Source organism: Coniosporium apollinis, assembly GCF_000281105.1.
Source record: "Coniosporium apollinis CBS 100218 chromosome Unknown supercont1.22, whole genome shotgun sequence".
Taxonomy (NCBI): Eukaryota; Fungi; Ascomycota; class Dothideomycetes; genus Coniosporium; species Coniosporium apollinis.
Genome location: NW_006913284.1, coordinates 1 through 25,162, shown reverse-complemented (window position 1 = coordinate 25,162; position 25,162 = coordinate 1). Strand labels below are relative to the sequence as shown.

The 25,162-nt window shown below is 53.5% G+C and overlaps 6 protein-coding genes across 6 annotated transcripts; 3 read left to right on the top strand and 3 right to left on the bottom strand.

Moving 5' to 3' along the window:
• Positions 1 to 518: 518 nt before the first annotated feature.
• Positions 519 to 1,679, top strand: W97_04829 (uncharacterized protein; the record flags this gene model as incomplete). Its single annotated transcript, XM_007782718.1, has 3 exons — positions 519 to 753; positions 809 to 1,163; positions 1,406 to 1,679. The coding sequence occupies 3 exons, from the start codon at positions 519 to 521 to the stop codon at positions 1,677 to 1,679; spliced, it is 864 nt and encodes a 287-aa protein (XP_007780908.1).
• Positions 1,680 to 3,064: 1,385 nt separating this feature from the next.
• W97_04828 (uncharacterized protein) lies at positions 3,065 to 4,008 on the top strand (the record flags this gene model as incomplete). Its single annotated transcript, XM_007782717.1, has 3 exons — positions 3,065 to 3,108; positions 3,169 to 3,292; positions 3,355 to 4,008. 3 exons carry the CDS (start codon positions 3,065 to 3,067, stop codon positions 4,006 to 4,008), a joined length of 822 nt encoding a protein of 273 aa, XP_007780907.1.
• A 9,854-nt stretch (positions 4,009 to 13,862) lies between these two features.
• W97_04827 (uncharacterized protein) lies at positions 13,863 to 14,664 on the top strand (the record flags this gene model as incomplete). Its single annotated transcript, XM_007782716.1, has 2 exons — positions 13,863 to 14,369; positions 14,500 to 14,664. 2 exons carry the CDS (start codon positions 13,863 to 13,865, stop codon positions 14,662 to 14,664), a joined length of 672 nt encoding a protein of 223 aa, XP_007780906.1.
• A 1,963-nt stretch (positions 14,665 to 16,627) lies between these two features.
• W97_04826 (uncharacterized protein) lies at positions 16,628 to 18,370 on the bottom strand (the record flags this gene model as incomplete). The annotated part of the gene is made up of 1 exon (XM_007782715.1): positions 16,628 to 18,370. The coding sequence occupies one exon, from the start codon at positions 18,368 to 18,370 to the stop codon at positions 16,628 to 16,630; it is 1,743 nt and encodes a 580-aa protein (XP_007780905.1).
• A 486-nt stretch (positions 18,371 to 18,856) lies between these two features.
• Positions 18,857 to 20,717, bottom strand: W97_04825 (uncharacterized protein; the record flags this gene model as incomplete). The annotated part of the gene is made up of 5 exons (XM_007782714.1): positions 18,857 to 19,509; positions 19,564 to 19,806; positions 19,860 to 20,345; positions 20,415 to 20,565; positions 20,628 to 20,717. The coding sequence occupies 5 exons, from the start codon at positions 20,715 to 20,717 to the stop codon at positions 18,857 to 18,859; spliced, it is 1,623 nt and encodes a 540-aa protein (XP_007780904.1).
• A 681-nt stretch (positions 20,718 to 21,398) lies between these two features.
• On the bottom strand, positions 21,399 to 23,264 carry W97_04824 (uncharacterized protein; the record flags this gene model as incomplete). The annotated part of the gene is made up of 4 exons (XM_007782713.1): positions 21,399 to 22,365; positions 22,418 to 22,938; positions 22,989 to 23,136; positions 23,188 to 23,264. Coding segments are annotated over 4 exons (1,713 nt in total), but the record flags the coding sequence as incomplete, so codon positions are not given.
• Positions 23,265 to 25,162: the final 1,898 nt, after the last annotated feature.

The window sequence follows — 25,162 nt, the reverse complement described above, 5'->3', positions numbered from 1 at the left end:
AGCCTTACAGAAGAACCCCTGAGCCAAGTTGCGTAAGGCATGCATGTTGAGCTGCTCTGGAAGTGTGGACCGGCACTCGCAGGCGCTTGCTCAGGCTGAGGGATCGTTTGAGTTGGGAGATGATCGACCCCCCCACGCCAATCGGTGGCCGACCTTATACTCCCGCGTGATTCTCGGTCTCGTCATATGGCACGGGGTATACATACCTACTCCAGTACAAAGGCAGAGGTCTCCCATCCTTGTACTCAGCTTTATCCTCGCCTTCTCTTACCATCAGAACCAGTCACTCTTCCTCGACCCCTCTTCTGTTGCCCAGCAATCGACAACCCGGCTGTAATACACCAGGACTGTTGCTGTGTGCATGTGTTCGATCTACTACTTATAAACACCCTTCAAGTATGGCATACCACCGCTGTCGAGGTAGAATCGTTGCTAATCATCCTACTTCCAGCTGATCTATCAACACGCTTAACTCGTCCACCTTCATTCAATATCACAACACCATTCGATCCACCAGCATGGACGCACCACACAACGAGCTGATGTCCGCTTTGGCGACGCTGCTCGAAGCTGGAAAATATTCAGACCTCACTATTGTGTGTGGAGAGAGGCGATGGGCCGTCCACAGAGCTGTCATCTGTTCGCGGTCCGGTTTCTTCGACGGCGCATGTAGCAATCGCTTTCGAGAAGCCGAGACCGGCATTATTGACCTGAGCGAAGACGAGGAAGACGCTGTTGAGCATATGATCAAATGTACGACTTACTCTACCAACAACATGTCAGAGGCCTTGGCTCACATCACAGCCAGATTTCTACCACCTCGATTACCTGGTCAAATCTCGTCCGTCATCTCCGCGTGCACGAGGAGCGCGCAGCCCTTCCCCAAGAAGACCTCGCAAGCTTAATCTCGCTCTCGTTGAGGACCCGCTGTTGGCGCAAGCCGCAAATACCACCATTCCGTCGCACGCAATACCATTGACACCACCAGACGAGGCTGCCAGCCGGTTTGAGTCCTTATCTCTAAACGAGAAGACCCCTATGACGCCACATGAGATGGAAGAGGAGGCAGACGACTACTTCAGTCTTGCGATGCCTGAGCAGGAGGTAGACTCAGCGGTGCCGCATCTCATCCTCCACGCCAAAATGTACGCAATCGCGGAAAAGTACGTTGGGCTTTTTTCTTTCGACTTACGCGTCCTCTCAACCTCCCAAGTTTGTTCCCTGCATGTCCCAAAGGTGGCGTTCCGAGCGATGCACGCACCCACGCACGCCCCTACCCCCTGCATCAACCCCTCACCTCCTCATCCCTACCCCTCACCCCTCCCCCGCATCGACCCATGGTTCCAGAATCGCGCCTTGCGTTATCTTCTGTTTCACAATGCTGACCGTCTTTCCAACGAATCAGATACGGCATCAAAGGCCTCAAGTCTCTCGCCCGCAGTAAATTCTCGACGCAAGTCGAACAGCATTGGTCATCCGCCGAGTTCCCCGAAACGATTCAGGACGTGTACGAGACGACGGTTGACTCTGACCGCGGGCTACGCGATATTGTCGTTCAAACTTTCCGCGCGCATCCCGAGCTCGCGAGGCGGAAAGATGTCGAGGCGGTTGTGAAGGAGACGCCGGGGGTGGCGTGGGATCTGTTTAGGGTGGGTTGGGGGATGCCCGTTACCGCATGAGGGGTTAGATTTGGTGCTTGGGAAATCCCGGTTTCGGATCAGGTCTTTTTGGACAGGTAGCATGGCGTTTGGGCGAAAGGGGAGATGCATGGCTGGGCGCTGGGCATGAAAGAGGGTGCAGGCAGGATTTTCGCAGACCGCTCGTTTTGCGAATCGAGGCGAATGACACCAGATTTGCTTTCGGTAGGGAGACTTATAGATCTTCGCTCGCCGTTAGAGGAGTACTCTACAGGAACTGTTTCTGAGAAGGCGCTTAACTTTTATGCTGAGAGTCTCATAGTCACACGCTAAGCAGTCCGCTTCCTCACTATACACCACTTCCTTCGCCAACACAATGATGATCTAGGCGGGAGGTGGCTGCAAAGACCTGTCTGTTGTGCCCGATGTTGCACCAAGTCTCACCATCAATCGAAGATATTCCAGAATGGCCCCGTCAGGGGAAAATTCGTCGGGACTCCGATGATGCAGGTTTAAAAAAAAGTTCGTGCAACTGGCCAAGATCCGCCATGTGGTAGATTAAGGAGGTATCTCCTGCAGAGCGGCCACGACGCGTGTTCCTACTGCAACACCGCCCGCCTGCAGACGACCTCCATATCACAGAAGGTCGTGAGACAAGATCAACCGGAGGGCCGGACCATGCGGCAGGGCGAACTGGGAAGACAGCATCACGTGACCATCCGACGCGTCTCACGTGTTTGAGGCTCTGCTCTTCTGTATGTCCATTAGCGCATCGGCTCACCTCATGTTCATCTGTATTTAGTGATACCAATATCATCCAATACCACGTATGCGCCACTTGTGCATGAAAGAGCTGGGGAACGGCGTGCCGTAGCAGCAGAATGGACGGTCAGCAGAAACTCAACCCTACAGCCGCTGCAGCCCTGCGGTTCAGCTTTCGACCACATGCACATTTCCTGCGGCTAGCTGGTTGGCAACGAGGCTGAGACTGCTTCCTGCATGTAAGACCACTCACGCTGCGGGACTGTCCGTTTGAATGCCGCTGCGGCATCCACATTGTCCATCACGTTTCAGTTGATGTGTGGGCCGCTGACCGCTCTGTGAGCATCGCCGACAACCAATGACCAGCCCTGGTAAAGACGCCAACGCACAGATTCCGGAGGACGTGTTGAGGCGTATGCTGCGTCCCCAGGTTTACAGATGTAAGGACTTCTCCCGCGGTCTCCGCCTTCCGCAGCCTCGCAGGGCGTGTTGCAATCCCCGTCCACTTGAACACGCTGTGTGGCACCGAAATCTCTGCAGCAAGACAGACGCTCGCTATCTGGTTGGAGGAGAAAGAGTTTGGGTGGTCAGACGGGACACAAAGGCGTGGTTGACATCCACCGAGCTCACCTTGGCCGGTAGCGCATCCGTTGAAACGAGTCAAGATGGGGCGTCTGCAGCAAGAGGAGCTAGTCAAGTCTCTAAGGAAGTAGGCTATCGCGTATTAATAGTTTCTTACCTCCGGGTAGTGCTAAAGCTTGCTGCCCAGACTGTACGACTCTACCGATTACTCCGACCTCACTATCGTCACAGGCATCGACAGGCACAAGGTGCACAAAGCGGTCCTATGTCCACGCTCGGAGTGGTTTGCGGCGGCATGTAGATTCGGCAAGGTTAGTTAGAGGCCTTACAGATAACACAACACTTGATAGCTGTAGCTAACGAGGTAGCTTAGGAGGCGTTGAGCGGCGAAATTACTCTTGAGCATGATAATCCATACATTGTCCGATGTATGATACAGTATTTCTATAAGCTCGACTACCCGCCATTCGTGGAACCCGAGCCAGAACCCGAGGCTTCGAGCGTTCTCGGTTGGGGAAACCGTGCCGTCTCCAGGGGGCTTGGAGCCCCTTCGCCCGAGTCTCCACCTGTCGCCGCTCCGGAAGGATTCGTGGAACCTGCACCCGCTCCACAAGACATTGAACTTGCCGTCGATGATTTCTGGGCTATTCCGACTAGAAAGAAAGGAAAGAAGGGCAAAAAGGCCGACATTTCATCCCGCTTGCAGCTGAAAGCTGACCCTGACGCAAGCCTCTCGACGCATGCCCAGGTCTACGCCATAGCCGACAAGTACAACATCAGTGGGTTGAGAGCGCTCGCTGTCGAGAAGTATGAAAACGCTGCCTCAAAGTACTGGGATACGGAAGGCTTTCCGCCATCTATCCACATTATTTACTCGTCTACCCCAGACGAGGACAGAGATCTCCGGGACATCGTAGTCCAAACCATTTCTGACCACATGGGCCTGCTAGAGACGCCGGAGATGGAAGCCACCATGCGGGAACTCAATGGCTTGGCGTTTGACGTTCTCAAGAGTAAGTGGCATTAAGCAAATGAGGGCGTACGAGAAGAAGCGGGATAGATGCTGCACAGGGCCGCAGGATACATAATCCGATCGGGGAAATTTTCTTTTCCCTTTCTTTATGAGCCCAAAGGCGCACGACGATGGTATGAAAAGATACGAGCATTCAGGCTGCCTGGAACAACATCAAGCTTTGCCCGGGAGAACCTGCTATTTTCCCCCCTCCTTGTTCGTATTCTAAGACTCGCTAGTTCAACCGTCCCAGTAACAAATGCATCCCCTCAGGCTATGCCAGATCTTCAAGTCAGTGCCTCGCCCTATATAAAATGCAACTGCGTTTTTACAGACAACGAGTGCACGATACCAACCCATCCTTTCCATGGTGAAGCCGTACGTGCGCAGCCTATCCCATTCCGTCTCCATCATTAACGGATATTTTGATTGCTACCCACCAAAGCAAGAGCAACCGCATACGCTGCCTAATCTCCAAGGTCACCACCGCGGCGTCGCTGCTGTGGTACTGATCATTGCGCCGGAGAGAGGACTTTCGACAAAACGGCTTTATCCCAGGTTTTAACCCTCGCATCAATCAGCTGTGCATTTTCTGTTTCTGTTCTATTTCGTTTTTCTTCAGCAAGAACAAGCTCCATTGGCAACTTAGTATTGTCCGCCTTCCTCATCAAGTTCGATCCGCGTATGCCGTAGACGTGAATACTGCCCTCCCGCATCCGAGGGACGTGGTAATATCCGGATCCAAGAAGGTACAACCACCTTGCAAGTCGCCGCATCATAGCCCTGTTGCAGCAATAGACGCTCAACAGCCCCATTAAACGCCCCGGAACCTCTAGGACAGTAATATGGACGCCCAAAACGAATTGTAGACCTGTGGGCAGCTATGCCCAGGAGTACTTAGCAAACAGCGGCTCACGACGGCTCCAGGATGCGACAGTTCTGACAATCCTGGAACCGGAGCTCGGGTGAAGAACACCTGCAAGCTCTCAAAGAATCAGATCCGGTTCAATAGATCCGGTCATCGATTCCATCTCAATGTTCAACACATTCTGAGGTACGGCTACGAATACAATGTTGAATGGCCGTGACTCTTAATGCAGTTGGCAACAATCCTCCAGCCACTGGTTGAAGCTGAGAAGATGGTCATGGATGCCCCAATAGTGGTTTCAATAGACATGGCGCTTTTCTGTTCACTTGCCGGCCGCCGCTGGAGTTGTTCGCCGGCAGTCTTAGCAGCTGAGATTAAGGTATCCTGCTGCTATATCACCTGAAGGATGCCCTTGCGAAGCGGACGAAAGATCGAGGCTAGCCGGAGATTAACACAAGATACCTAGACCGTTACACGAGCGTTTCAGGCCTTTCTACAGATATGGCGTGTTCTACGCTGATCCAACCCGCCTTGGGCTAAAGAATCCGTCTTACAGCCCTTACTTGTCCACTTAATGGACGCCTTCGAAGCGTAATAGATACCTTCATTCCGATACAGCCTACCGAAGTCCTAATCCTTTCTAGAATCGAACCCATCAATGAAGATCATAAAGGCTTCGGCGAAAGCTCCTGGATATCCCCCTCGAGTTGAATGTATGGTGACTGACAGACGTTCTTGACGCTCGTGCTCAACCTGTTATCCGGAGAAAACTTAGATGCGGCGGTCGCGTCGTTGGATCCATGCAGCAAAGCCTTCTTGGTAGGTACATAGGTACCAAGGATGCTGTCATCAACCCACTTCATGCTAGAACCATCAGCCTCATCAACGTGGGGACCGACCTCGTTTCAACATTATTGTCAATATATCTAGTCCTATATTTCTAAGAGGAAATCTTGGAGACCCACCTGTTGTCTTGAGGCACAGTTTTGTCAAAAAAAAAAAAAAACGTAGTCTGTTGCGCGTCGGACTGAGATGAACGCTCGGTGTCTCCCACACGTCTTGGAGCTGCTCGAAATAACACCTCGTGCAGCAATGGCCTTTGTCAACAATCCTCGGAGGCAAGCTACGCTGCCACACGGTTCTGCTCGATACTTGTTAGTACTGAATAAAGCTGCTTCGGTGACTTGATGCGCTTTCCCGGGGTGTCCTGCAGGTCTCTCTCTTTAGCGCTTCCATGCTCCTTCCCTCAGCTGTCAAACTCCTGATCAGCTCCTGGCAGTCTGTAGTTATTATGATTGCAGTCAGCCAAACCATCAGCGTAGGGCAAAGCACACAGAAACATACTCCGGTTGCTAGGCATTCGTTGCAGACCGCGAAGTTATCTATCTCATGCTGCGGAGCGGCTGGTACCCCTCAGTACCGTTGATTGATCACTAGGACTAAGAAAAGGCTAGCATGCTCGCGGATTCGGACTGTGAGATGAACCTTTCTGCCGCATATTGTATTTCGCCCGGCTGTCAAGTGATGGCGCAGCGGATTTAGTATCACCTGTTATCAATTTCTGGGTGACTGTGCTCGTACGCTCGCTCGCTAGGGAAAGAACGTCGAACTGTCTCCTGTACCCCGGCATAACATGCCGCCAACCCGAAGATGGTGGGGCATAACAGTTAGCAACAGGTATGAAGGCCGTCTGCTGGTGAGGCATAAGGAGCAAGCGAAGCTGGCTTTTAACACTTTTCTTCCGAAATTTCGGACGCTCAGCTAGATATCTGAGTACAAAAAGGATGCCGAAGTGCTGCTTAATACCAACCTGTTCCGGCTGGACCACAAGCCTACAGGCTTCCCAGTAAGACGCTTAGAGACAGTCAGTCATCTTCCGATCTACCGATGGGCCTTATGACTTGAATAGAAACTTTCTAGCATTTGTGCATGGAGACCTGCTGCGAATGTAGTAGAACTGCTCCGGTGGATAGAGACTGCAAGGCATTTCCATTTCTCAAGGATGCTCATCCTTGGGATCAGCATAAACTATAGCCATAGTAAAGGCTTTCAGATTTGTCTTAGAGGTGTTCAGTCAGACGGCGGGAAATTGTGATGACACTTGGTTGGCTAGGACATCTCAGCAGGACCGTCTTCACTCTTGAGCACTCGACCAAAGGCCAATTCTTATCAACCGAATACACCGACCATCCTTCCAGTTCCGCCACTTATGGATCAACATGACATGAAAAGAAGAGACTACGATCGTCGTCACTTCGAAATATAAAGCATTGATCATTAATTCACTCGAAAGGCCGATTTGAATCGTTTGATGCACTCTACGAGAGTTGATGGTACACTTGTGTATGGCCGGCCTAAAGAATCCTACAACTCTAGTATTAGGGACTTGGGCAAATAGCTGTAACAGGCGTTTGAAGGTGGCAGAGCCCATGCTGGAACAAAATGGAGGTGGTTGCGAATATCTAAGTCTAAATAGCAGCGGAAGACAGGGGTTTCAAGAAGCTTCCAACAATCAGTAGCATCACAAAGCAGGAAACGGTCAGCGAAAACACCATAGCTGCAACTGGTTCAGCGGGATCAAACGGAGACGGACATATTACCCGGGTGATGCCACTTCGCCCAGCAGTATGTTACGAGCTAAGACTCGGAAATACGGCAAGATAGACGGGGATCGATAATTTGCTCATCACACTGAGGATGACGTGCCTGATTGATAGATCCAACAGACCTATGTGTGTGATGTGCTGACTCTGCTTGAAACCGTCAGCGGTTTGCAGGGGCTTAGGAAATGCCATGATCGGGTCGTCCTTCCACGGGCGGGGCTGCCAGACTCGTTGACACACAACCGGTGATCCACTAGACTCTACTAGAAGCTCGCAACCACGGCCAGAGTCAGGAGGCACCACAATGGCAGGCAACGTCCCTCCAAAAATATTTGTGGGTAACGAAGCCGTGCGGAGCGGGGCGCCCCTAACCTTGGTTCACACAACCTCACAGACGTCGACACGAAACCTCCTTTCGGTCGTAATGCTGCAACAATCGTTTCTGCAGGAGGTGCGTAATCTCCACCCGAGTGGAAAGGTTCCTCAATAGGCTGCTGGTAATTGCTGGAGCTTCCAGAAAAGCATGTCGTCATGCGCATTCGATCGCGTCACCCATAGGAAGCGGACGATTACGCTGCTGCTAATTCGTATACCAGGTGGGGTGGGCTGTCATGTGCTGTACGCGTTGCTATGGCAGAGGTAGACTCGCTGTAGACGGTGTAGGGTACCGCTTTGGCTAATTGCACGATATTGCGCGTTTTATCCTCGAGTGACCAATAGATCGCTGTAAAAGCGTGATGATTAACACCATCCTCATCTCGTGACAGCACTCCAAAAAATTGAATGTTGATGAAGGCCGGTAGGCTCGGACTTGGATGCCTTTGAGATGATGACGACGAGCGGCCGGTAACAGCGTGGCCGCTACGGACTCGTATTGAAAGTTCCTTTTATTGGCACGTAGAGCGTGACAGGGAGGCCATCACTCCAGAAACCCACGCTCGTGAAGCTCGTTTTGGTGCCGGTGATTCAGAACCAATGATTTGACCCCAAATGACCTACAGTACGGTTGGACGGTTCAGAATGGAGAATCTTTGACGACAGCAGTAATTCAACAGGCAAAAACAAGGGAAACGGTGGCCGTGGATCAGGCTTCGCCGATAACAACATTTTGATACGGATGCTGCAGGGTGCATGGCGTTCGAGGAGAAACACCCCACCGCGATCGGTCACGTGGCGTGTTACTGGCGCTCTGTGAAGAAGAGATCCATCGTTTGAAGCATTAAAGAGCCAAGCCCAGTTGATTAGGCCGACAATGGATGCGTCTTCGTTGTGAAACGACGATGCTTTCGGGTCAATCAGATGTGACCCTGGTGGCTTGCTCTCCAAGCCCTGTCCAGGACGGCTGGCGAATCGCGTCTCTTTGATCTCCTAAGACCATCTCCCCGGTCCTGCGAGCACGCGATGTGATGGAAGGCGGATGGACCGGCAGATGCCCGTGCTGTCACTGAAGGATCGGCGGGAGGAGCAATCTCCAGATTCTGCGCGTCGCAGTACCGACGTCCCGACCGTTGGATTGCGGCTTGGTACTCCATAAGTTGCCCCTTTGGTTCGGTGGGAGCTGGGCGACCACTGCTAAAAACATCAGATCTCGTTCTTTGATTGAAAAATTACAGCGTACCAGAGAGGCGCCCCTTCCTCTGCTTTTGCGCTATGCAGACGATGGCCGAGCAATAGGGCGTGTCGTTGCTTCAGAGCTATGGCCTTTCATCTTCCTTATCCGGCGGCCGGGCCGGGATCCAATTCCACAAGGCGGGAAGCCGCAGTCTAGTCCCCGTACCCGGTTGCTGGGCCGTCCGTCATCTGCTGTGCTTTGCATCGTGAGGGGTATTCGTCGTCCCTTTTATAGCTTTGCTACGCCTTCGAGGAGACACGAGCACGATTATGTGTTCCTTGTACACCGATCACTGGCCGGAAGGCTAAGGGGAAGCAGTAGCAGTGATATCGTACGTTGAAGAGCGGTGACTGATGAGCTGAGTGCAGCGAATCTAGTGCTGTTGAGAGCGCCGTGCGGAGTAACGCTTCGTCGCCTTGTAGAGTAACGCTTCACAGGCCCACCAGTTCCCACAAATTTGCTGTGCTCGTGCTGCCGTTAGAATGCTGTAGCACATTCGACGTTTTGGCTCAAATCGCGGATGCAAGAGGAACTGGACCACATCCATCCGTCTCTGGTGGGTTTGAACATGGCCCCGATCGGTCTGTCCTGCAGTCGGAATGTCGGCAGACAGCTGATGGATCCTCAGGCGGCAGCTTCAACAGAAACAGCGGATGTTGCGGCTTGTTCAACGTGGGACCTTTCAGCAGGGCCGCTCTCAACCATGCGAGGAACTCAGAAAGAGGAGCATAGCTACCGTCATTATTGCCGATTCAAGTCCATGGGCAGCTCCCTAATCCTGGAAGCTTGTCGCTCCAGGCATGATAGGGCCCGTAAGCTGAAAGTGGATGAATGAGCCTCCCAGTTGATGCCACTGCGATGCAGAGTACTGTGGCAGCAGTCACCAATCAAAGCCATGCAATCTCTGCTCAAGATCATTTCTTGTTACAATGGCTTGAACTCACCGTGTGTGCGCATGGTGTTCATCAACTTGTACATGCACCTGGGCAGTACAGCAGCTCCATCTCGGCGCTCAACGCGCATCAACTGCGCCTTCACAAAGACCGCGTCAACTTGGAAGCGTCGCAAACAAGCCCTGATTCGCCGCGCTGAGCGGAAGCGGCAAAGGCACAGGACTGATGTTTGTAAGTAATATTGCTTTTCGGCAAGCAGTGGAGCATGCAGCAGGGACAGCCCAGCATACGATGGGACTAGATCGCCTAAACTACAGTAAACTGACAGCTTGACAACGACCATCCTGGAAAACAAGACTGTCAATCACGCAAGCTGTTGCTACTAATAGTGCTCCGGGCAGGAGCTAAGTACCGGAATGCGTCAAGCGAAGGCCGGTCACGCTCTTAGGCACATTGTGCTGCAAGCCCCTAAATGCTTCATTGGGCCTGACAGATGACACTTCGGAGCATTGCTGTCATGCATACCGCGTCCTCTGCCGTGCTGATGAGCTCGGACCTGGGGTTAGGCCTGGCGCACGCGCCGCAAGTGCGCTAGGGGTACGGAGGCTCTCATATTTCGTCCCATTAATGTTTCGTCTCCCGCCTCACGCATGCGGGAAGGCGGAGCGACGCCCCTTTGTCGGCGTTTGCCGAGGATTGATTAACCATCTGGTGGAGTTGCTCGGACAACTTATCAAACTTCTGCGACCAGGGAGACGAATGCGGAGGCCCCTGTCCTCCCGCTCCCCTAGTCTCTGTGGCTTTCCGACACTGGCTCCGTCCTGGGTAGATGGGTAATTCGGGACGCCTGCCGGAGTCCATCTGCCGCAGAGGGCCGTGGGTGCCGCTTCCAGGTTCTTAGTAGCGGGGCCGAACGTCTCGAGATCGGTAAGTGGTTCAGATCCCTCGTGCGTAGGCCCTTAAGACGACAGATCGGTTTAGACCACCACGATATCTTCAGCGCTCGCAAGCGATCGCGATCGCAGCGCCGCACGTCTGGGCCCCCTCCGCTGTGAGGCGGTTTGCCGGCAATGGCAGCTGGCGATCTGGGATGGAGCGAAGAGCGGCAGATGATTTTGAAGTGCGCCATACAGCGCGCTAGGAAGGCGAATCCCTGCGCGAATCACTCGCGACGTCCAACCACCCACCCATCCTGGCCCCCCATCGCCATCGCCCGGCGTTGCATCTATGTACGAGTAGGTATGGGGCGAGGCCGGGCCCGGTGTCAAGCGGCTGTCAAATACGAAAGAAGGGGTATCTGACCGGGAACGGCAGCCCCTGCGCGGTTACCAGATACAACAGCTCGTGCCGCCTGCGAGTGTGAAAGGACATGGTCTACGAAGGATTCCAAAGGCGTTCCGCTTTTGGAATATTGAGGAAAGACCGGCCAGAGTCTGCATGTTCTGGCAAAACACCTGCTTTGCCGCAGTCATCGCGCGGGACAGTCTGGGTTGATAATCCGCGAAAGAGGAGTAAACTTTCCAAGCCACTTACCGTACCTCCACTAGCCTGTGCAACTTAAGTATCCCTACTCGCACTTGGTTGTCCACGCTGACTACTGCATGGCTAGGCCGGGTAGACTCGAACAATCCCTACTGTGTGTGTAATTATGTAGTCTCGCACTGCATGCACAGGCCACGAAATGCGAGCCATGTCTTCTGTGCAACACCTCTTAACAAGGGCCTGGACGGAAAAATCCATACGACATCTAGGCAGCGTTGGCGGGGATTTCGCCACTGTCAACGAGCTTGACATATCCGAGGCCGGCATAACGCTCGCTGTCAGTCTAGGGCAACCCATGACCATGAGCATCAGCCTTGAGGAAGATACAACCCTACCTGTCAACGTGGCTAGATGAGTCCTGCGTTGCGGCACACTTGGTAAGAGTCAAATTGCAGCAGAGCGATGTACGGCCATGCCGCACTCAATGACAGTAATCTGTTTTCTTCCCTCTCCGACAATTACGATGACGGAGCTTGTGCCAGCATCTGGTACCCTAGAGCCGCGATCCCGGGCTCACGGATCTTAGGGCCATTTTTAAGCTTGGCGGCACGGCAGGGCTGCTGCAATGTGGACCTCCCAGGACCGCCGCACTGTCGCTACTGCGAAGGCTTGGCGGTACATTGTTGGATTCGTGCGTGAGTGTCAGCATGGGACCCGCTTCTTTTATGCTGGTGAATTCAGCCACCGTAAGTCGGCCTACGGCTGACCACCGGGGCTGCCCTCTGAAAGACGCCGCATAAGCTCGGCCACAGCAGGATTGGGACACGCCCAGACCATTCGTGGTCGTCTCCAGCGAGTCAACCGTTAGTGCGTGCCAATCAACCCGGGCCCACATCCTGGCTCTGTTCCATGGAGCGCAGATCAGGACCCACGGCGGCCTTGCCCGCGCAAGCAACCGGAGCCATGTCAAAACGATGCTCGTGCTGGAAGCTGCCTCTAGGGGCACTAGGAGCGGGTAAACGAAAACTCTCAACCATTAGCGCACCACCCCTCAAAACTTATCATGCAGGACCTCGCGAACCTTGGATCCGGGCAAGCACTGGGGCCAACGCTCGACAAGGGCCATTTGATCGATGCGGGCCGCTGCAGTCTTGCCGGGTGATGGCTACTGAATTCACTCCGTCGAGGTCGCATCTTGAATCATCTACCTACATAATCTTACAACATGTCAGCTGAGCGGCTACGTGCGCTGATGCGTCGCGATCAATTGAGAATTTGCTCAAACAACCTGTGAATGGAGACAATATCCTGATGGCTTGTACTTGTTTCTCCTCCAGCTCATCGCATGGTTCCATAGCGTCGGTTGCGGACAAAGTGTTCTGTGCTGCTTGTCTGGATGGCATCCTCAGATCATCGACCTTCCCCTCCTTTCGAACCCAGAATCATCGTTTGCGACCAGTGGGTTCTGCGGTTTGATCCTACCACGGTTTCTGCACATCATACGATTGACTGTACGTTGTCTCCATCTATCTCCAACAGTGTCGACTTGCTGCGCCGCGGACACGATTTCATCATTGACCATGGTCTTGCCGCTTACCTGAACCACACTGCTTCGAGTTTGAGACAGTTACCCACCAGACTTCGCACTGGGCTGACATTGTGATTTAAGAGGCGCGCCTTCCTCAATCATGGAGTATCTCAGCGTCCGCGACGTTCCTACCCGACACCTGTACAAGATGTCAAATAGCGCATACGAGAACAGAAGGGACAGGCTGCTGCTACCTTCTATTTCTACTGTAAGTGTATTCACAACTTGTCAACCACCGCGGTACCAGTCTTTTTACATTGAATTTTCCACTTGTGCACTCCAGCGAGTCGACGATCACCTACCTTTCAATTAGCGAGCCCCATCTATAATCGCACTTGCAACAGCCTGAGCGCAGCGCCGGCCGCGACAACCACAGCCATCTACTCGTGGCGATTGCACAAGATGCATTCAGCCTCAGTCTTATCGCCTCAGTACACGAAAGTTGTTAATTCCAATTCGCCACAGGCTCCCTCTCCTCCTTATCTACAGGGAGACCGACCGAACTTGCCACCTCTCAGAGATGTACGTTCTCCATAGATACATATCAATCCACACCAGCTAACATAAAGCTTTGCTACAGTTGTTCAAACCTGAACAACAGCATGGAGGCCCTAGCTCACCCCCAGAAACACCCATTCGCGGCTCGCAGGCCTCATCGCCAGCAGGTCAGCGGTATGAGCAACAGCAATACCCTTCTCACCCGGACATCATACCGCAAGCTCGCATTGACTCGTTCTACCCGAAGGAGCACCCTGAGTCCCGCAAACAGAGCCGCATATACCCCGGGGCACCTGTTGGACACCGAGAACCTTTCCATCCTTCCATGTCGGCGGGCCCACCACCTACAAACTTCGGGCCTTCTATGCCCAGAGCGTCGTCGTTCTCGCGCCGAGAGAGCACTTTACAAAGCCCACTTTCCGTGCATCCGCAGTCGCAGTACTACCAGTATCCTCAAGGGCCGGGACCAGGGACTTGGGTTGCGCCAGAGGCGTATCACCGCTCATCCATTCCTCATCAGCCACAAGAGGAGTATTACGATTACCGTCGTCCGTCATATGCATATCCGCCACAAGCCCAGACACCACCTCATTATCAACCCTATCCACCTCCTCAAGACCCTCGAGCGAGCCAGCAACAAGTTCAGTACTACAATTTCCATCATGGCGACGGCGCTTATCCAGGCTATCCCTCCCGGAAGCGTCGAGGAAACCTACCGAAGGACGCGACGGCAATTCTCAAGCAGTGGTATGATGCGCACAGAGCTTCGCCTTACCCGACGGAGGACCAGAAACAGATGCTTGTGCATCAAACGCAGCTCACGCTCAACCAAGTAAGTTGCTTTCGCTTGCTCTACTCTTCGGTAATATTATCTTGTGAAGTGTCGAAGCACGTCTTCGCCATGAGACTGAACTGCCTGGACCGCCTTGTGAACACTTGACAGTCCGCTAACTTGACTCCAGGTCAGCAATTGGTTTATCAATGCCAGGCGCCGCACGCCGGGCAAGGAGAGGCAGGAGCGCGTTCAAAATGGCGACAACGGCGCCGATAATAGCGCCGACAACAGCGGCCAGAACGGCGACGACAACGGCGGCGAAAACGGCGCCGAGAACGACGGCCAAACCTGATGTCCCGTTGTTCTGTTGCACGCGATGGTCTTCATGGATTGTCGACACGGAAGCGAAGACACTCAATCTCCATTTACAATGTCAGACGTCGGGCTGGCCGTCACTGCTAGCTGGAACCTCTGACAGCACTCCTTTTTTCATGTTCTTCGTATGGGAAGGGAGCGATACCCTGGGACTCTCTGGTGGAGTTTTCGGCGAAGCCGAAGGCGTGAACGGCAATAGCTGCACTTTTGGCAGAGTTCAACAAGAGCGCGCGTTGCAAAGCTGCAAGGGACGGACCGTATACTCGGTAACTGGGTCGACCACCGCCTTGGGTCTTCCAACGCATGACACATCATCGATCGAGGTGCCACTGTTCTCAAGCACAGTCAGGAGCAGCATGGTATGTCGAGGTTCTGAACTCCTAGTTTGTCACTCTTGCTAACTCTGGCTTGATCGCAGATCTTCCTCTCAATGAATTTGAGCACGATCACATTCGCTATCTATCGCTGTTTGTACACCGATTCAGAAGACTTTTGGAGCGATCGCCACGTTGGTGAATGCCTCGTCGGATTGCTGGAAGGAGTCACGATACCGGACATTCGGATCTTATGAGAATGGCGAATGGCCACTCAGGACTTGGGGGAAACAAAAGCATGGCTGTCACGTGTACGAGGCAAACCGACAGGTTTCTTTTAGTTAATAGACGTAACTCTTAATCTTCCTCTCCTATCCGTTTCCATGCTAATTGAGCATGCGATGTCCGATGAGTGCTCCATACCTTGATCAAGCTAACACTTCACTCACTCTTTACTGATCTCTGACTCAAGGCATGTATATTCGATTTGGCCACAGCAACTTACCCTTCTTTGTGACCTCCGAAAGCAAAGAATGATCGCGGTGGAGAAGATCAGCTCTTGTTAGACCAAAATCAGACAAAGCGCAGAGATCACTCTCATGAATTAATCACTCTTCCAACACATAACATCCGAAGGACGAAGACTCAAACACCATGAACTGCTAGAACCTGTGACAGTCTACGGGCATACATTCGGCTACCGTTATGTATGCTGTGCTGAAGCTTTCCTGCGCCAAGCTAGCATAGTATTTTGTTGACACATGTTGTGTGTTGTGACACTCGGAAACTGCTCGCACTCCTGCCATGTAACGCGTCCTGTCTGCTGCTCCAAAGAGTGTACTACGCCATAACAGGCGGGTGAAGCGCTCAAATGCACGGTCTGTCATTGGAATCGATCGTTTCATACGATAAGCTCAATGCTAGCAGTGTTATGTCTCGAACAGGCCTCACTTACAGCCATTGACGACTGAAGGATAGGAGAGCAGGCTATGGCTATGCCCATGCCCAGTAAAAGTAAGGCGCTCAGGCATGCGCGTACAAAAACAACGTCGCACGATTCCACCCACACGAGGCTGATGACAAAAAGGAAAGATGTAGAAAAATTAAGTTGTATAATGCGTCGGCCGGGAATCTGCGAAAGTCAGAAATCGCCAGATTTGGTTGAATTTGAGCTAAGAGCTTACCGAACCCGGGGCCCATCGAGCTTGCGGTGATCTTATGGCAACGATGGATTTTACCACTAAACCACCAACGCTTTGACGACGGATCAGGAGAGTAAAACAATACATATAAGTCAAATAATATGGCAGATTGACGTTCAACCGGTCAATGAGCCGTCAAGATAGAAGCCGTTAACTGAATTGGATCGTATCTTACCTGTGTTGCCGGTTTGTCGCTAGCGATTCCACTATCAAGACTGATCGCTACAAGCACTTCTTCAAAACGCTCTCATTGCTCTTTCATAAGGCGTTCTATTGCATCTGAACAATGTCTCTCTCCCAAAGGGAAAGTTGGCAGTAATGTATACACAATACCATTCACGCATGTTACAGAATCAGGAATCAAAGTGGGATACCAGTTTCTTGGTTCGAAAGAACGCAGACCTACTAATATGGCTCTACTATACTACTGAATCCTATATAAGACTACTCCCTCCTCCGGCTCCAGGGCCTTCTTCCCCTTAACCGGCGGAACCCACCCATGGTCAAAGTGACAAAACAGCCCCCTCGCTCTCCTAACCGCCTTAACCCTACCCGCTACAGCTCTCGCCTCCTTCTCCCTCTCCAGCCACCCGTTGACCTCCGCAACAGTTGCTTCCTCATCACACAGACCATCCTCGCCATACTCGGCGTCGTGTTCGCGCAGCCAGCTCAGCAGGTCGCACCCAATGAGGCCGGACGGCAGACTACGTATCGCACGAACATTGCGCGGGGTCCAGCCTTGGCTGACGTTCACGAAGGTCAGGTCGCGCCAGCTGCCGTTCCAGTCGATGCCGAGTGGTGCGTCGGAGGCGCTCCATGAGTCCTCTCTCCCGCTTGCTTTTGAAACATTTGTACTTGACCGGTGTCCGGTGCACGAGGCCCAGCTTAGTGCTGGAAGCCATTCGCAGCCTTCGAGGTCGAGCCACTGCAGACAGTAGGTGTTGCTGGACAGACATCGCAGGATGTGTGCGGCTTCGGCCCAGTCGTTGTCCAGGGCGGAGTAGAACGAGGTAGCTCCCATGCTTACGGGGTTGCGGTGTTTGCTTACTAGGGAGGTGGTGAGGGAGTTGGGTGTGCGGGAAGGTGTCGGCCAGTACGCGAGCGACAGGTGCGTCAAGGGCCCAAGGTGAGCTGATAGACTAAGAAGATGGTTCCATGAGGCTGATGTAGGGTGCGATAGTGAGAGGTGTGTCAGGTTTGGAAAGCGAGTTGTGTGAAGCGCTCTTGGTACAGTCACTGCTTGGGTCTCTGCTTCGAGTTCTTCCTCCCAAGAATCGACGACATTGGTGGCAGACCTCATCTGCTCCGTGCCATGACTTGGTCCGTTAGTGGTTATTGAATTCTGCAGCGGTCCTCTCTCCACTTGGTGCGCAGTGCCTTCTGTCGCTGGACTTTTGAAGTACTTTAGGAGCTCATGGAGGCCCAGCTTGGGTCCAATCAATCCCGAAAGATCCATGGATATGAGCTCCGTACCACCTGTCGCTCCTACGAGTTCTAGCTCGGTAAGGAAGAGCAACTTAAGCGAGCTAATGTTGATTCCCTCTTCTGGACCGTATACCGATAGATAGCTCAGCAGCGAGCTCTTCAATGAAATGGGCAGAGTTGCCAGATAATGCTGCTCATACTCCACAAGGAACTCCCAATTCCTAGCTATAGTCTTCAACGTCTGGTGCATGAGACTTTGTGGCCTCGGTAACCTCTGCGAGCCATTGTCAAGCGCACAAAGAGCGCTGAACCCTCGCGGTCGCCATCTCGTGCCTTGCAGCGGCCCAGCAGGCGTGGCCCTCCGCTTCTCTGCTTGCGGCCGTGTATGTGCCGGTGCGTGTACACTCGATTCCAACCAGCTCCTCGGCGGTGCCGGTCCTGGTGGCCCTCGTCTGCGTATTCTGGCGCCTGGTTTTGGTTGCAGCGGCGCAGGCTCAGGCAGGTTGAGTATATGACGGAGATGTGGGGGCACTGAGCGTTGCGACAACTGGTCCAGTATCGAGTCTCGGACCTTTTCAGGACCGTTTTTGGCATTCTCCTCGTGTCGGAGCTGACTGAGCCGCTCGTTGACGGTACGGGTGGAGGGCGAGGTTGCCTGCGCCTGCGGCTTTGAGCCGCCTAGTGATGGATGGACGTAGCTGCTGGCTGGTTTGCTGAAGGACTGATGATGCTTCTTTGGCATAATGCGCCTCTACAGAGGTTGGCGTCTGTCACAGTATAGTAGGCCTTGTATCCTGTCTGGTTTGAGTCACTTGCCGATCAAAGAGTAGGTAATTACAGTAGCAGTAATGCAAGAAGGCCAGGGTAGATTGCGGTTTCGCAACGCCGCTGCGTTCTCTCAAGCTTCTCAGGCAGATGTCAGTGTAGTGAGTGTCATTCAAGAAGTCAAGGCGATCAAAGCTACTGGAAGTCTCGTCGACGGTCAAGTCGATTTGCCCCCCCAGGGAAGCTCCAACCCCTCCGGAGGCACAGGACGCCCGCCACCATCCCACGCACAAACTTCTACCTTATCATCTAGAAAAATAGTCGTGGGTAGAGGCAATGAACCCGTGTTTGCAATGGATGCACTACTGCTTTCGTCGGGAGCTGTCGCTTGCTGGCAGTTCAATAATCTCAGCCCAGATAAACTTTGCAGCTCAACTGTCCAACCAGTCCTACGACCAACCGGTCAACTCCTCGGCCTGAACTCAGCGATCGGCCCTTTCTTCTCACTGACAAAGATGTCCTCAAGCTGAAACTCATGCTCCCTTTCCCGTCCATACCCCAACCCCTTCCTACCCTCCCCAACCCTCCCCTCTTTACCCGGCGCCAACCTCATATCAAACGCCCAAACCAGTCTCGCAAGCGCAAGGCTAAGCTCCAGATACGCCATCGGCTTCCCAATGCACCCCCTCGGCCCAATACTAAATGGGTTAAACACACTATGAAGCGCCTCCAGACTCTCAGGCGTCGTTCCCGGTTCGTCTGCTAGCCACCGCGAGGGGTTGTATATGAAGGAGTTGGGTACGTAAGCTGCATGGTGATGCAGAGCGTAGATTGGCGAGCCTACCCCCGTGCCTGCGGGGAGCTTGTGGCCCAGAACTTCGAGCCCGCCTGGTAGGACCGTCCGCGGGAGGATAGCGCCGACGGGCGGAGACATGCGCATTGCTTCGTCGATGCAGGCGCGGAGGTAGGTGCAGCCGTTGAGCTTGGGGCCTGAGCGAATCTCTTCGACGGAGTCGAACGTGCTGCGGATCTCGGCGTTCAAGCGCGAGAGGACAGAGGCATCGTGGAGCAGGTAGAAGAGCGTCGCCGTGAGTGTCGTGGATGTCGTGTCGGAGCCTGTTGGAGATTATGTGAGTAGTGGCCAGATCAGGGGTCAAGGGGTTGCCGTACCGGCGATGATTAATGTGTTGCTCTCGCCCCACAGCTCCCTCATGCTGAAGCCCTCGCCAGTCTCGGGATCTTTTGAGCGAAGGAGGTAGTAGAAGAAGTCTTTACGCTCGGACTTTAAGACGTCACTGTTTGTGCGCTCGCTGACTTGCTTCCTGCTGAATGTCAGGTAGGCCTTGCGGTCGTTGTATATCTTCCGGAAGAGGATCTTGTCAATGCCACTCCGGTGGAGGAAAGGCATCGGTCCTGTCTGCCTAGATGATCAGCTTCATTTCATGGAGTTTCCAGGTGGCTGCCACGTACAATATTGTGGCGACGCGCCGCCTGCTCAAGCAGAAAGCAAGCCTCTCTGTTCTCAGGATGGTTCCCGAGCATACCGAAGGACTTGCCAAAGGAAAGATCGCCCATTACGTCGAACCCGAGGTAGCTGCTCCACTTCGACAGATCTTTCCCGTCGGTCCACCCGATTTTCTCGCTAGACAGAGAAGGACCATGGCGATTCGAGCTCTTGGTCGTGAGACGCTCGATGTATTCTTGGATGTGGACAAGCACGAAGTCCTCCACGCCCTTCAAAGCTGAGTCGGAGAAGGCATGGCTCATCACACGCCGCTTGCGAGCGTGCTGGTGACGGTCGAGCGCCGTATGAGTACTGAACACGCCAGGCGCGGCCGGAAAGGCAAGATAGAAGTCAGATTTGCGAACATTCGCTTTGTGGCCGTAAATCGCCTTGAGTGCCTGCGGATCATTTATCGAGAGCGTGTTGGGCGCATATCTCACGAGAGTCCCTAGACTCGGTCAGGCTCCACCAGGACTCACTAAGTGGAACTATGGGTGAGAGAGAGAACCCGGCGTACCATATTTTTCGTGTAGGTAGTGGAAATGAAGATGTTTGTCGCCTTTGTAGGCATGGTATACATCATACCACGACGTCAATTTTGCGAGCAACGGTCCCGGGAATTTTGCGAGAGGATGAAGCCACAGGCGGTATACTATGAGAGAAACAAGCTGGGTGGCGAAGCGTATATCAGAATCCGACATACGGAACAGAGGAAGGGACATAAACTTACATAGAGCGACGCAAAGCATAGGAACGTGCCAACAGCGAGCGTGGACAGGGACAGATTGTCACTTGCAGTTTCAATCCGAACGGCAGGCATGTTTGCGTTTTACGAACTCGACATTCAACTCTAAACAGGCCAACAGCTTCCAGATCATGGCTGCAGCCAGGCGGCCTTCTTGTATCTTGTTGACGGTGCGTAAGCCCGGTTTCCGTCGGCTCTGATGAATGGACGTGTTGACGTCCAAGGGACCCTCTGACCCTCCACCTGCGCGAAGCTGCGGGCTTACCGTGCCATTCCGCGTCTATCCCAGACTGCCACCTCAGCTTTTTCTGTGGCATTCTTGGGCCCCGTTGCTTTGAGGTGTGATGACCGCTGTTTCCCGCCGTCCCGAAGCGGATAGGTGAGGGAGGTCACGTTCCGGAGAAACGTGTCTTGGCGACCTCATACGAGAGCCTTGCAGTTGATATCACTTGTTTGATCTTCTCTTCGAGATCAGGATGTAGAGAGTCTTTCTCGACGGCTTTGTGTTGCATGACTGTCCTGGAGATGATGCACTTCAGCTTCAGCCACAGAGGTGAGACTTACACTAGCAGCCCGACTAGCTCGAGACGATACCCAGCTAAGGCACCTTGCCCAAGAGTTTTGCCGTGAGGCTACGTTTGGGGCATATGTACATCACAATTCAATAGATTTACAGCTGCGCGCACCAGTTATCCAGACCAAGCCGTATCTACAGTTACCTATCTTGAGATCATCCATACATGGCAGTAGGTGGCCTTATTGAAGCCCCTTACCCTCTCTGATCAACTGCATTGCCCTTTCCCTAAGCCTGAACTTCTGGATCTTCCCACTGGCTGTCTTCGGATACCCATCCGTCCAGAACACGTATTTCGGCACGAGATGATTGCTCAGCCTACTTCTCACCCATTCTTTTACATCCTCCACTGTGACCTCCGCCATCTTCCCGTCGACCTTATGCGGAATCACAAACGCCGCGACAACCTCGCCGTACCGCTCATCCGGCACGCCGACCACGCTGACCTCCGCGATGGCCGAGTGGGCAAAGAGGCAGTTCTCGATCTCGAGCGGGTGGATGTTCTCGCCGCCTTTGATGATGAGGTCCTTGATCCTGCCCGTGATTTTGATGTACCCGTCCGCGTCCATGCTCGCTTCGTCGCCGGTGTGCATCCACATTTCCCCGGCCTCATTCGGCACGAGGACTTCGCGGGTTCTGGCTTCATCGCCCCAGTAGCCCTTCATAACGAGGTACCCCGAAACAGCCAACTCGCCTCGCTCATCGATGCCTAGGGTACGGTTCCAGTCCGCAGGATCCACCACCTTCGCCTTCACGTGTGGAAGCAGTCGCCCAACGCTGTCAATGCGCTTCTCCATCGGGTCGTCTGTCGTCGTCATCGCGGACACGGGACTGGTCTCCGTCATACCGTAGCAGATGGTCAGCTCGGTCAGGTTGAGCACTTTGTGCAGTTTCCGCATCAGTTCGCTCGGGATGCTGGAGCCGGCGGCGATGCCGGTGCGCAGGTGCTGGAAGCCTTCGTAGGGGACAACGCCGTTGGCCAGGAGCTCGAGCTCTGCGACGAACATGGTCGGGACGCCGTAGAGCGCTGTGCATTTGTATTCTCGGACGGCTTGTAAAGCGGCGTAGGCGTCAAAGGCTTCGGTTGGGAAGACGATGGCGGAACCGTGGGTGGCGGTTGCCATGTAGCCTAGGATGCAGCCGAAGCAGCTGTGCGGGTTGGTGAGTAGGTCAGGTTGTGGGACTTGGGGGAAAGACGTACTGGAATAGCGGTGGTGGACAGCACACCACATCGTCTGGCGTTAGGAGCATTCGATCGCCGATGCTCTTGCCGTTGTTGAGGATGCTTCTGTGTGTCAGACATGCTGCTTTAGGCATGGATGTTGTGCCGGACGTAAACTGGATGTTGACGATCTCATCGGGACTCAATGCTTCGGTTTCAAGTGGCCGGCTTCCGTCTCCGCCGTCCTCGAAGACATGCGGATACTGGGCGGCACACTTGAAGTCTGAAACATCTATGCGCCCATTCGAGTTGTTGACCAGCACAACGCTCTTCAGGGACGGTACTAGCTCGCTCTCTACCTTATGGCCGGCAAGATTGGGTACCAAGTGTGTGAGAAGCGGAACGTTGGATCGCGGGTCTTTTCGCGGAAGATTCGTCTCTGTGCCGATGATGAGATGAGAGGCGGTGAGGTGGTTGAGGGCGGAGATGACTTGGAGGGCGTTGAAGGCTGGATTAAGCGGCACGAGTATGGCGCCGAGCTTGAAGAGAGCGTATGTCACCTGTGTGGTTTGAGCGTGATTCTGCAAATCACACTGCTCGGTGGACCTACAGTCGCAAATTCGACGTTGTTCCCCAGAGATACCGCTATCCGATCGCCCTTCTTGACGCCAGTCCTGGCAAGGCCGCGCGCCAAAGCATTGCTGTCCCGGTCGAGTTTGTCGTAGCTCAATTGCGCCTGCTGGTGCCGTGATATCACGCTGTTCCATCCGTCAGACTGCGACACTTCCGATTTCGTAGGCCATGCTTACGCCGTGCGGTCGCCATGCTCACTGACGATGGATGCAAAGTGTTCGCCGACCGTTTGCTCAAGTAAAGGGGGCTGGAGCTGTGTCAAGGAAAGCACAATAATTCAGTAAGGAGCGGCGCATGTCTACCTCCGTTGGTCCCTGGCTATACGCCTGGGTAAGAAGAGTGCGCCGCGACAAGCTCCTCCCGAGGAATGATGTGGCCCAGAGTCGCCTGCGAACGGCCATCCGCAGCGACATGTCTCCAAGATGGCGGCATGGAGGACAGCAGAAGGGTGTTTGCTTGATCCATTTGGTTGTGGTGCGGAGAAATTCCGTGCGGACGCTGCCAGCAATGCCGAGGGTCGATGGCGCAGGGGGGTGCGGATATCATCGCTCCCCCGTGGGGAGATCTGCAGGAGTTCCTCCGCCTTTCCGCCTACCTAGGTACCTATTTACTCGAGCCTCCTGCATATCAGTGACGAGACTGGAAAGACCGCAAACTCTCCAAAGGATTTGGTCCATGCTCCCGACGTGATAAGCCGAAGGTCCTAATCTGGCGGCTTCAATCTCCACCCAGCTGGTGGGTTTTGTTGATTTGGTTGATCTAGTGTAACTTGTCTCTTACAAGAGCACTATTGGGGCTTGCGCAATTTAGGTAACATAGGCGCATCCCCGTTTCGTACTCACCATTTCACATTCACCGTTTCACCTTCCCAGTTTCATGTTCCCGTTTCACATTGGTCTGTGCATGAAGGGTAGTTTGCTGCCCTGTTTCAGCTCGTCCGTAGACGCAATCCCAAACAACACACACTCTTCAACAACACACGCTCTTCAACATCTCAAAGCCATCCAGGTCATTGACTGTATTCTGTAGCAAATTGTGTCCATTTACCTGATGGACTTCGTGAACAGCAATCCGACACTGTTCGCCAGTGACAGCGAAGAAACTGACTACGACTCAGCGTCTGAAGGGGTGGCATCAGATGCATTTGAGGATGACGGCAGTTTGGGTGACTTATTCGATCGCAACGATTTGGAGGATGTCGAATCCAGCACCACCGTGCAACTGGGCATAGAGACGAAGTATCAGCCGTCCTGGAAGGGAGATGAAGCGTTCCGAGAATTCTATCAGAACTGGTTAGCATACGTCTGCTGCAATGCTTGGACGAAGCTCATCTTCGCATAGGAAGGATGCAATTATCAAATCTTTCACGCTTGTATTTTCCGATGGTCGCCAGAAGTGAAGGAACATCGTTTTACGGGCTTGCTCCTCCAGCAGTCTCGCCCAACCGCTCCCAAATGGAAGAAACTGATTCCCGATCAACCCGGCGAGCAGGCCAAGAGCCGTCACTGTCAGCACGCTCTTCAACGTCAATTCACGGTTATCAAGCGCCGTATGTAGAGAGCTACCATAGCGCTCCTTCAGATACTTCCAGTCCGCCAGCCTTCGGAACGCCATTTGAAGAAGGCGATGACGATGATTCCGTGGAGTTATTCATTCACCCACGTGGCACCATGCCGCCGTCTGCGCCATCAAACAGTGTCCCATTTAGGCAGACGGAAGAATTGAGTAAGGACATGCTTCTGGCGCTCGGATGGTCCAAAAAAAGCACAAGCTAACCGCTCAAACAGCTATCGGGAACCAAATATCCTTGGGAGATGTAGTGAAACGACCGGGATTCCCGGATACTTATACCTGGTTCTGCACACCGGATCGACGCGGTGCTATGATAGGACTGCCTTCCACGACGACACCGCGTCAGCTCCCAGATCAATATGGGTCGTTAAATGATAGGTATGCTGCGTCAGGGAAGAGACGACGGACAGAGAATTGAGGGGAGTTGCGAGCCTCAGCAGCCGGGCTCATACAGTCGGGAACGAGAAAAGGGAGGAACGAGGCAGCGGCTTTGATCCAGGTATATTTGTTTATCGCCTCGAGCGCGGTTCAGGAGTAAGGGTATTCTAATTGGCTTCTTCGGTCCTACGAATTGGATCC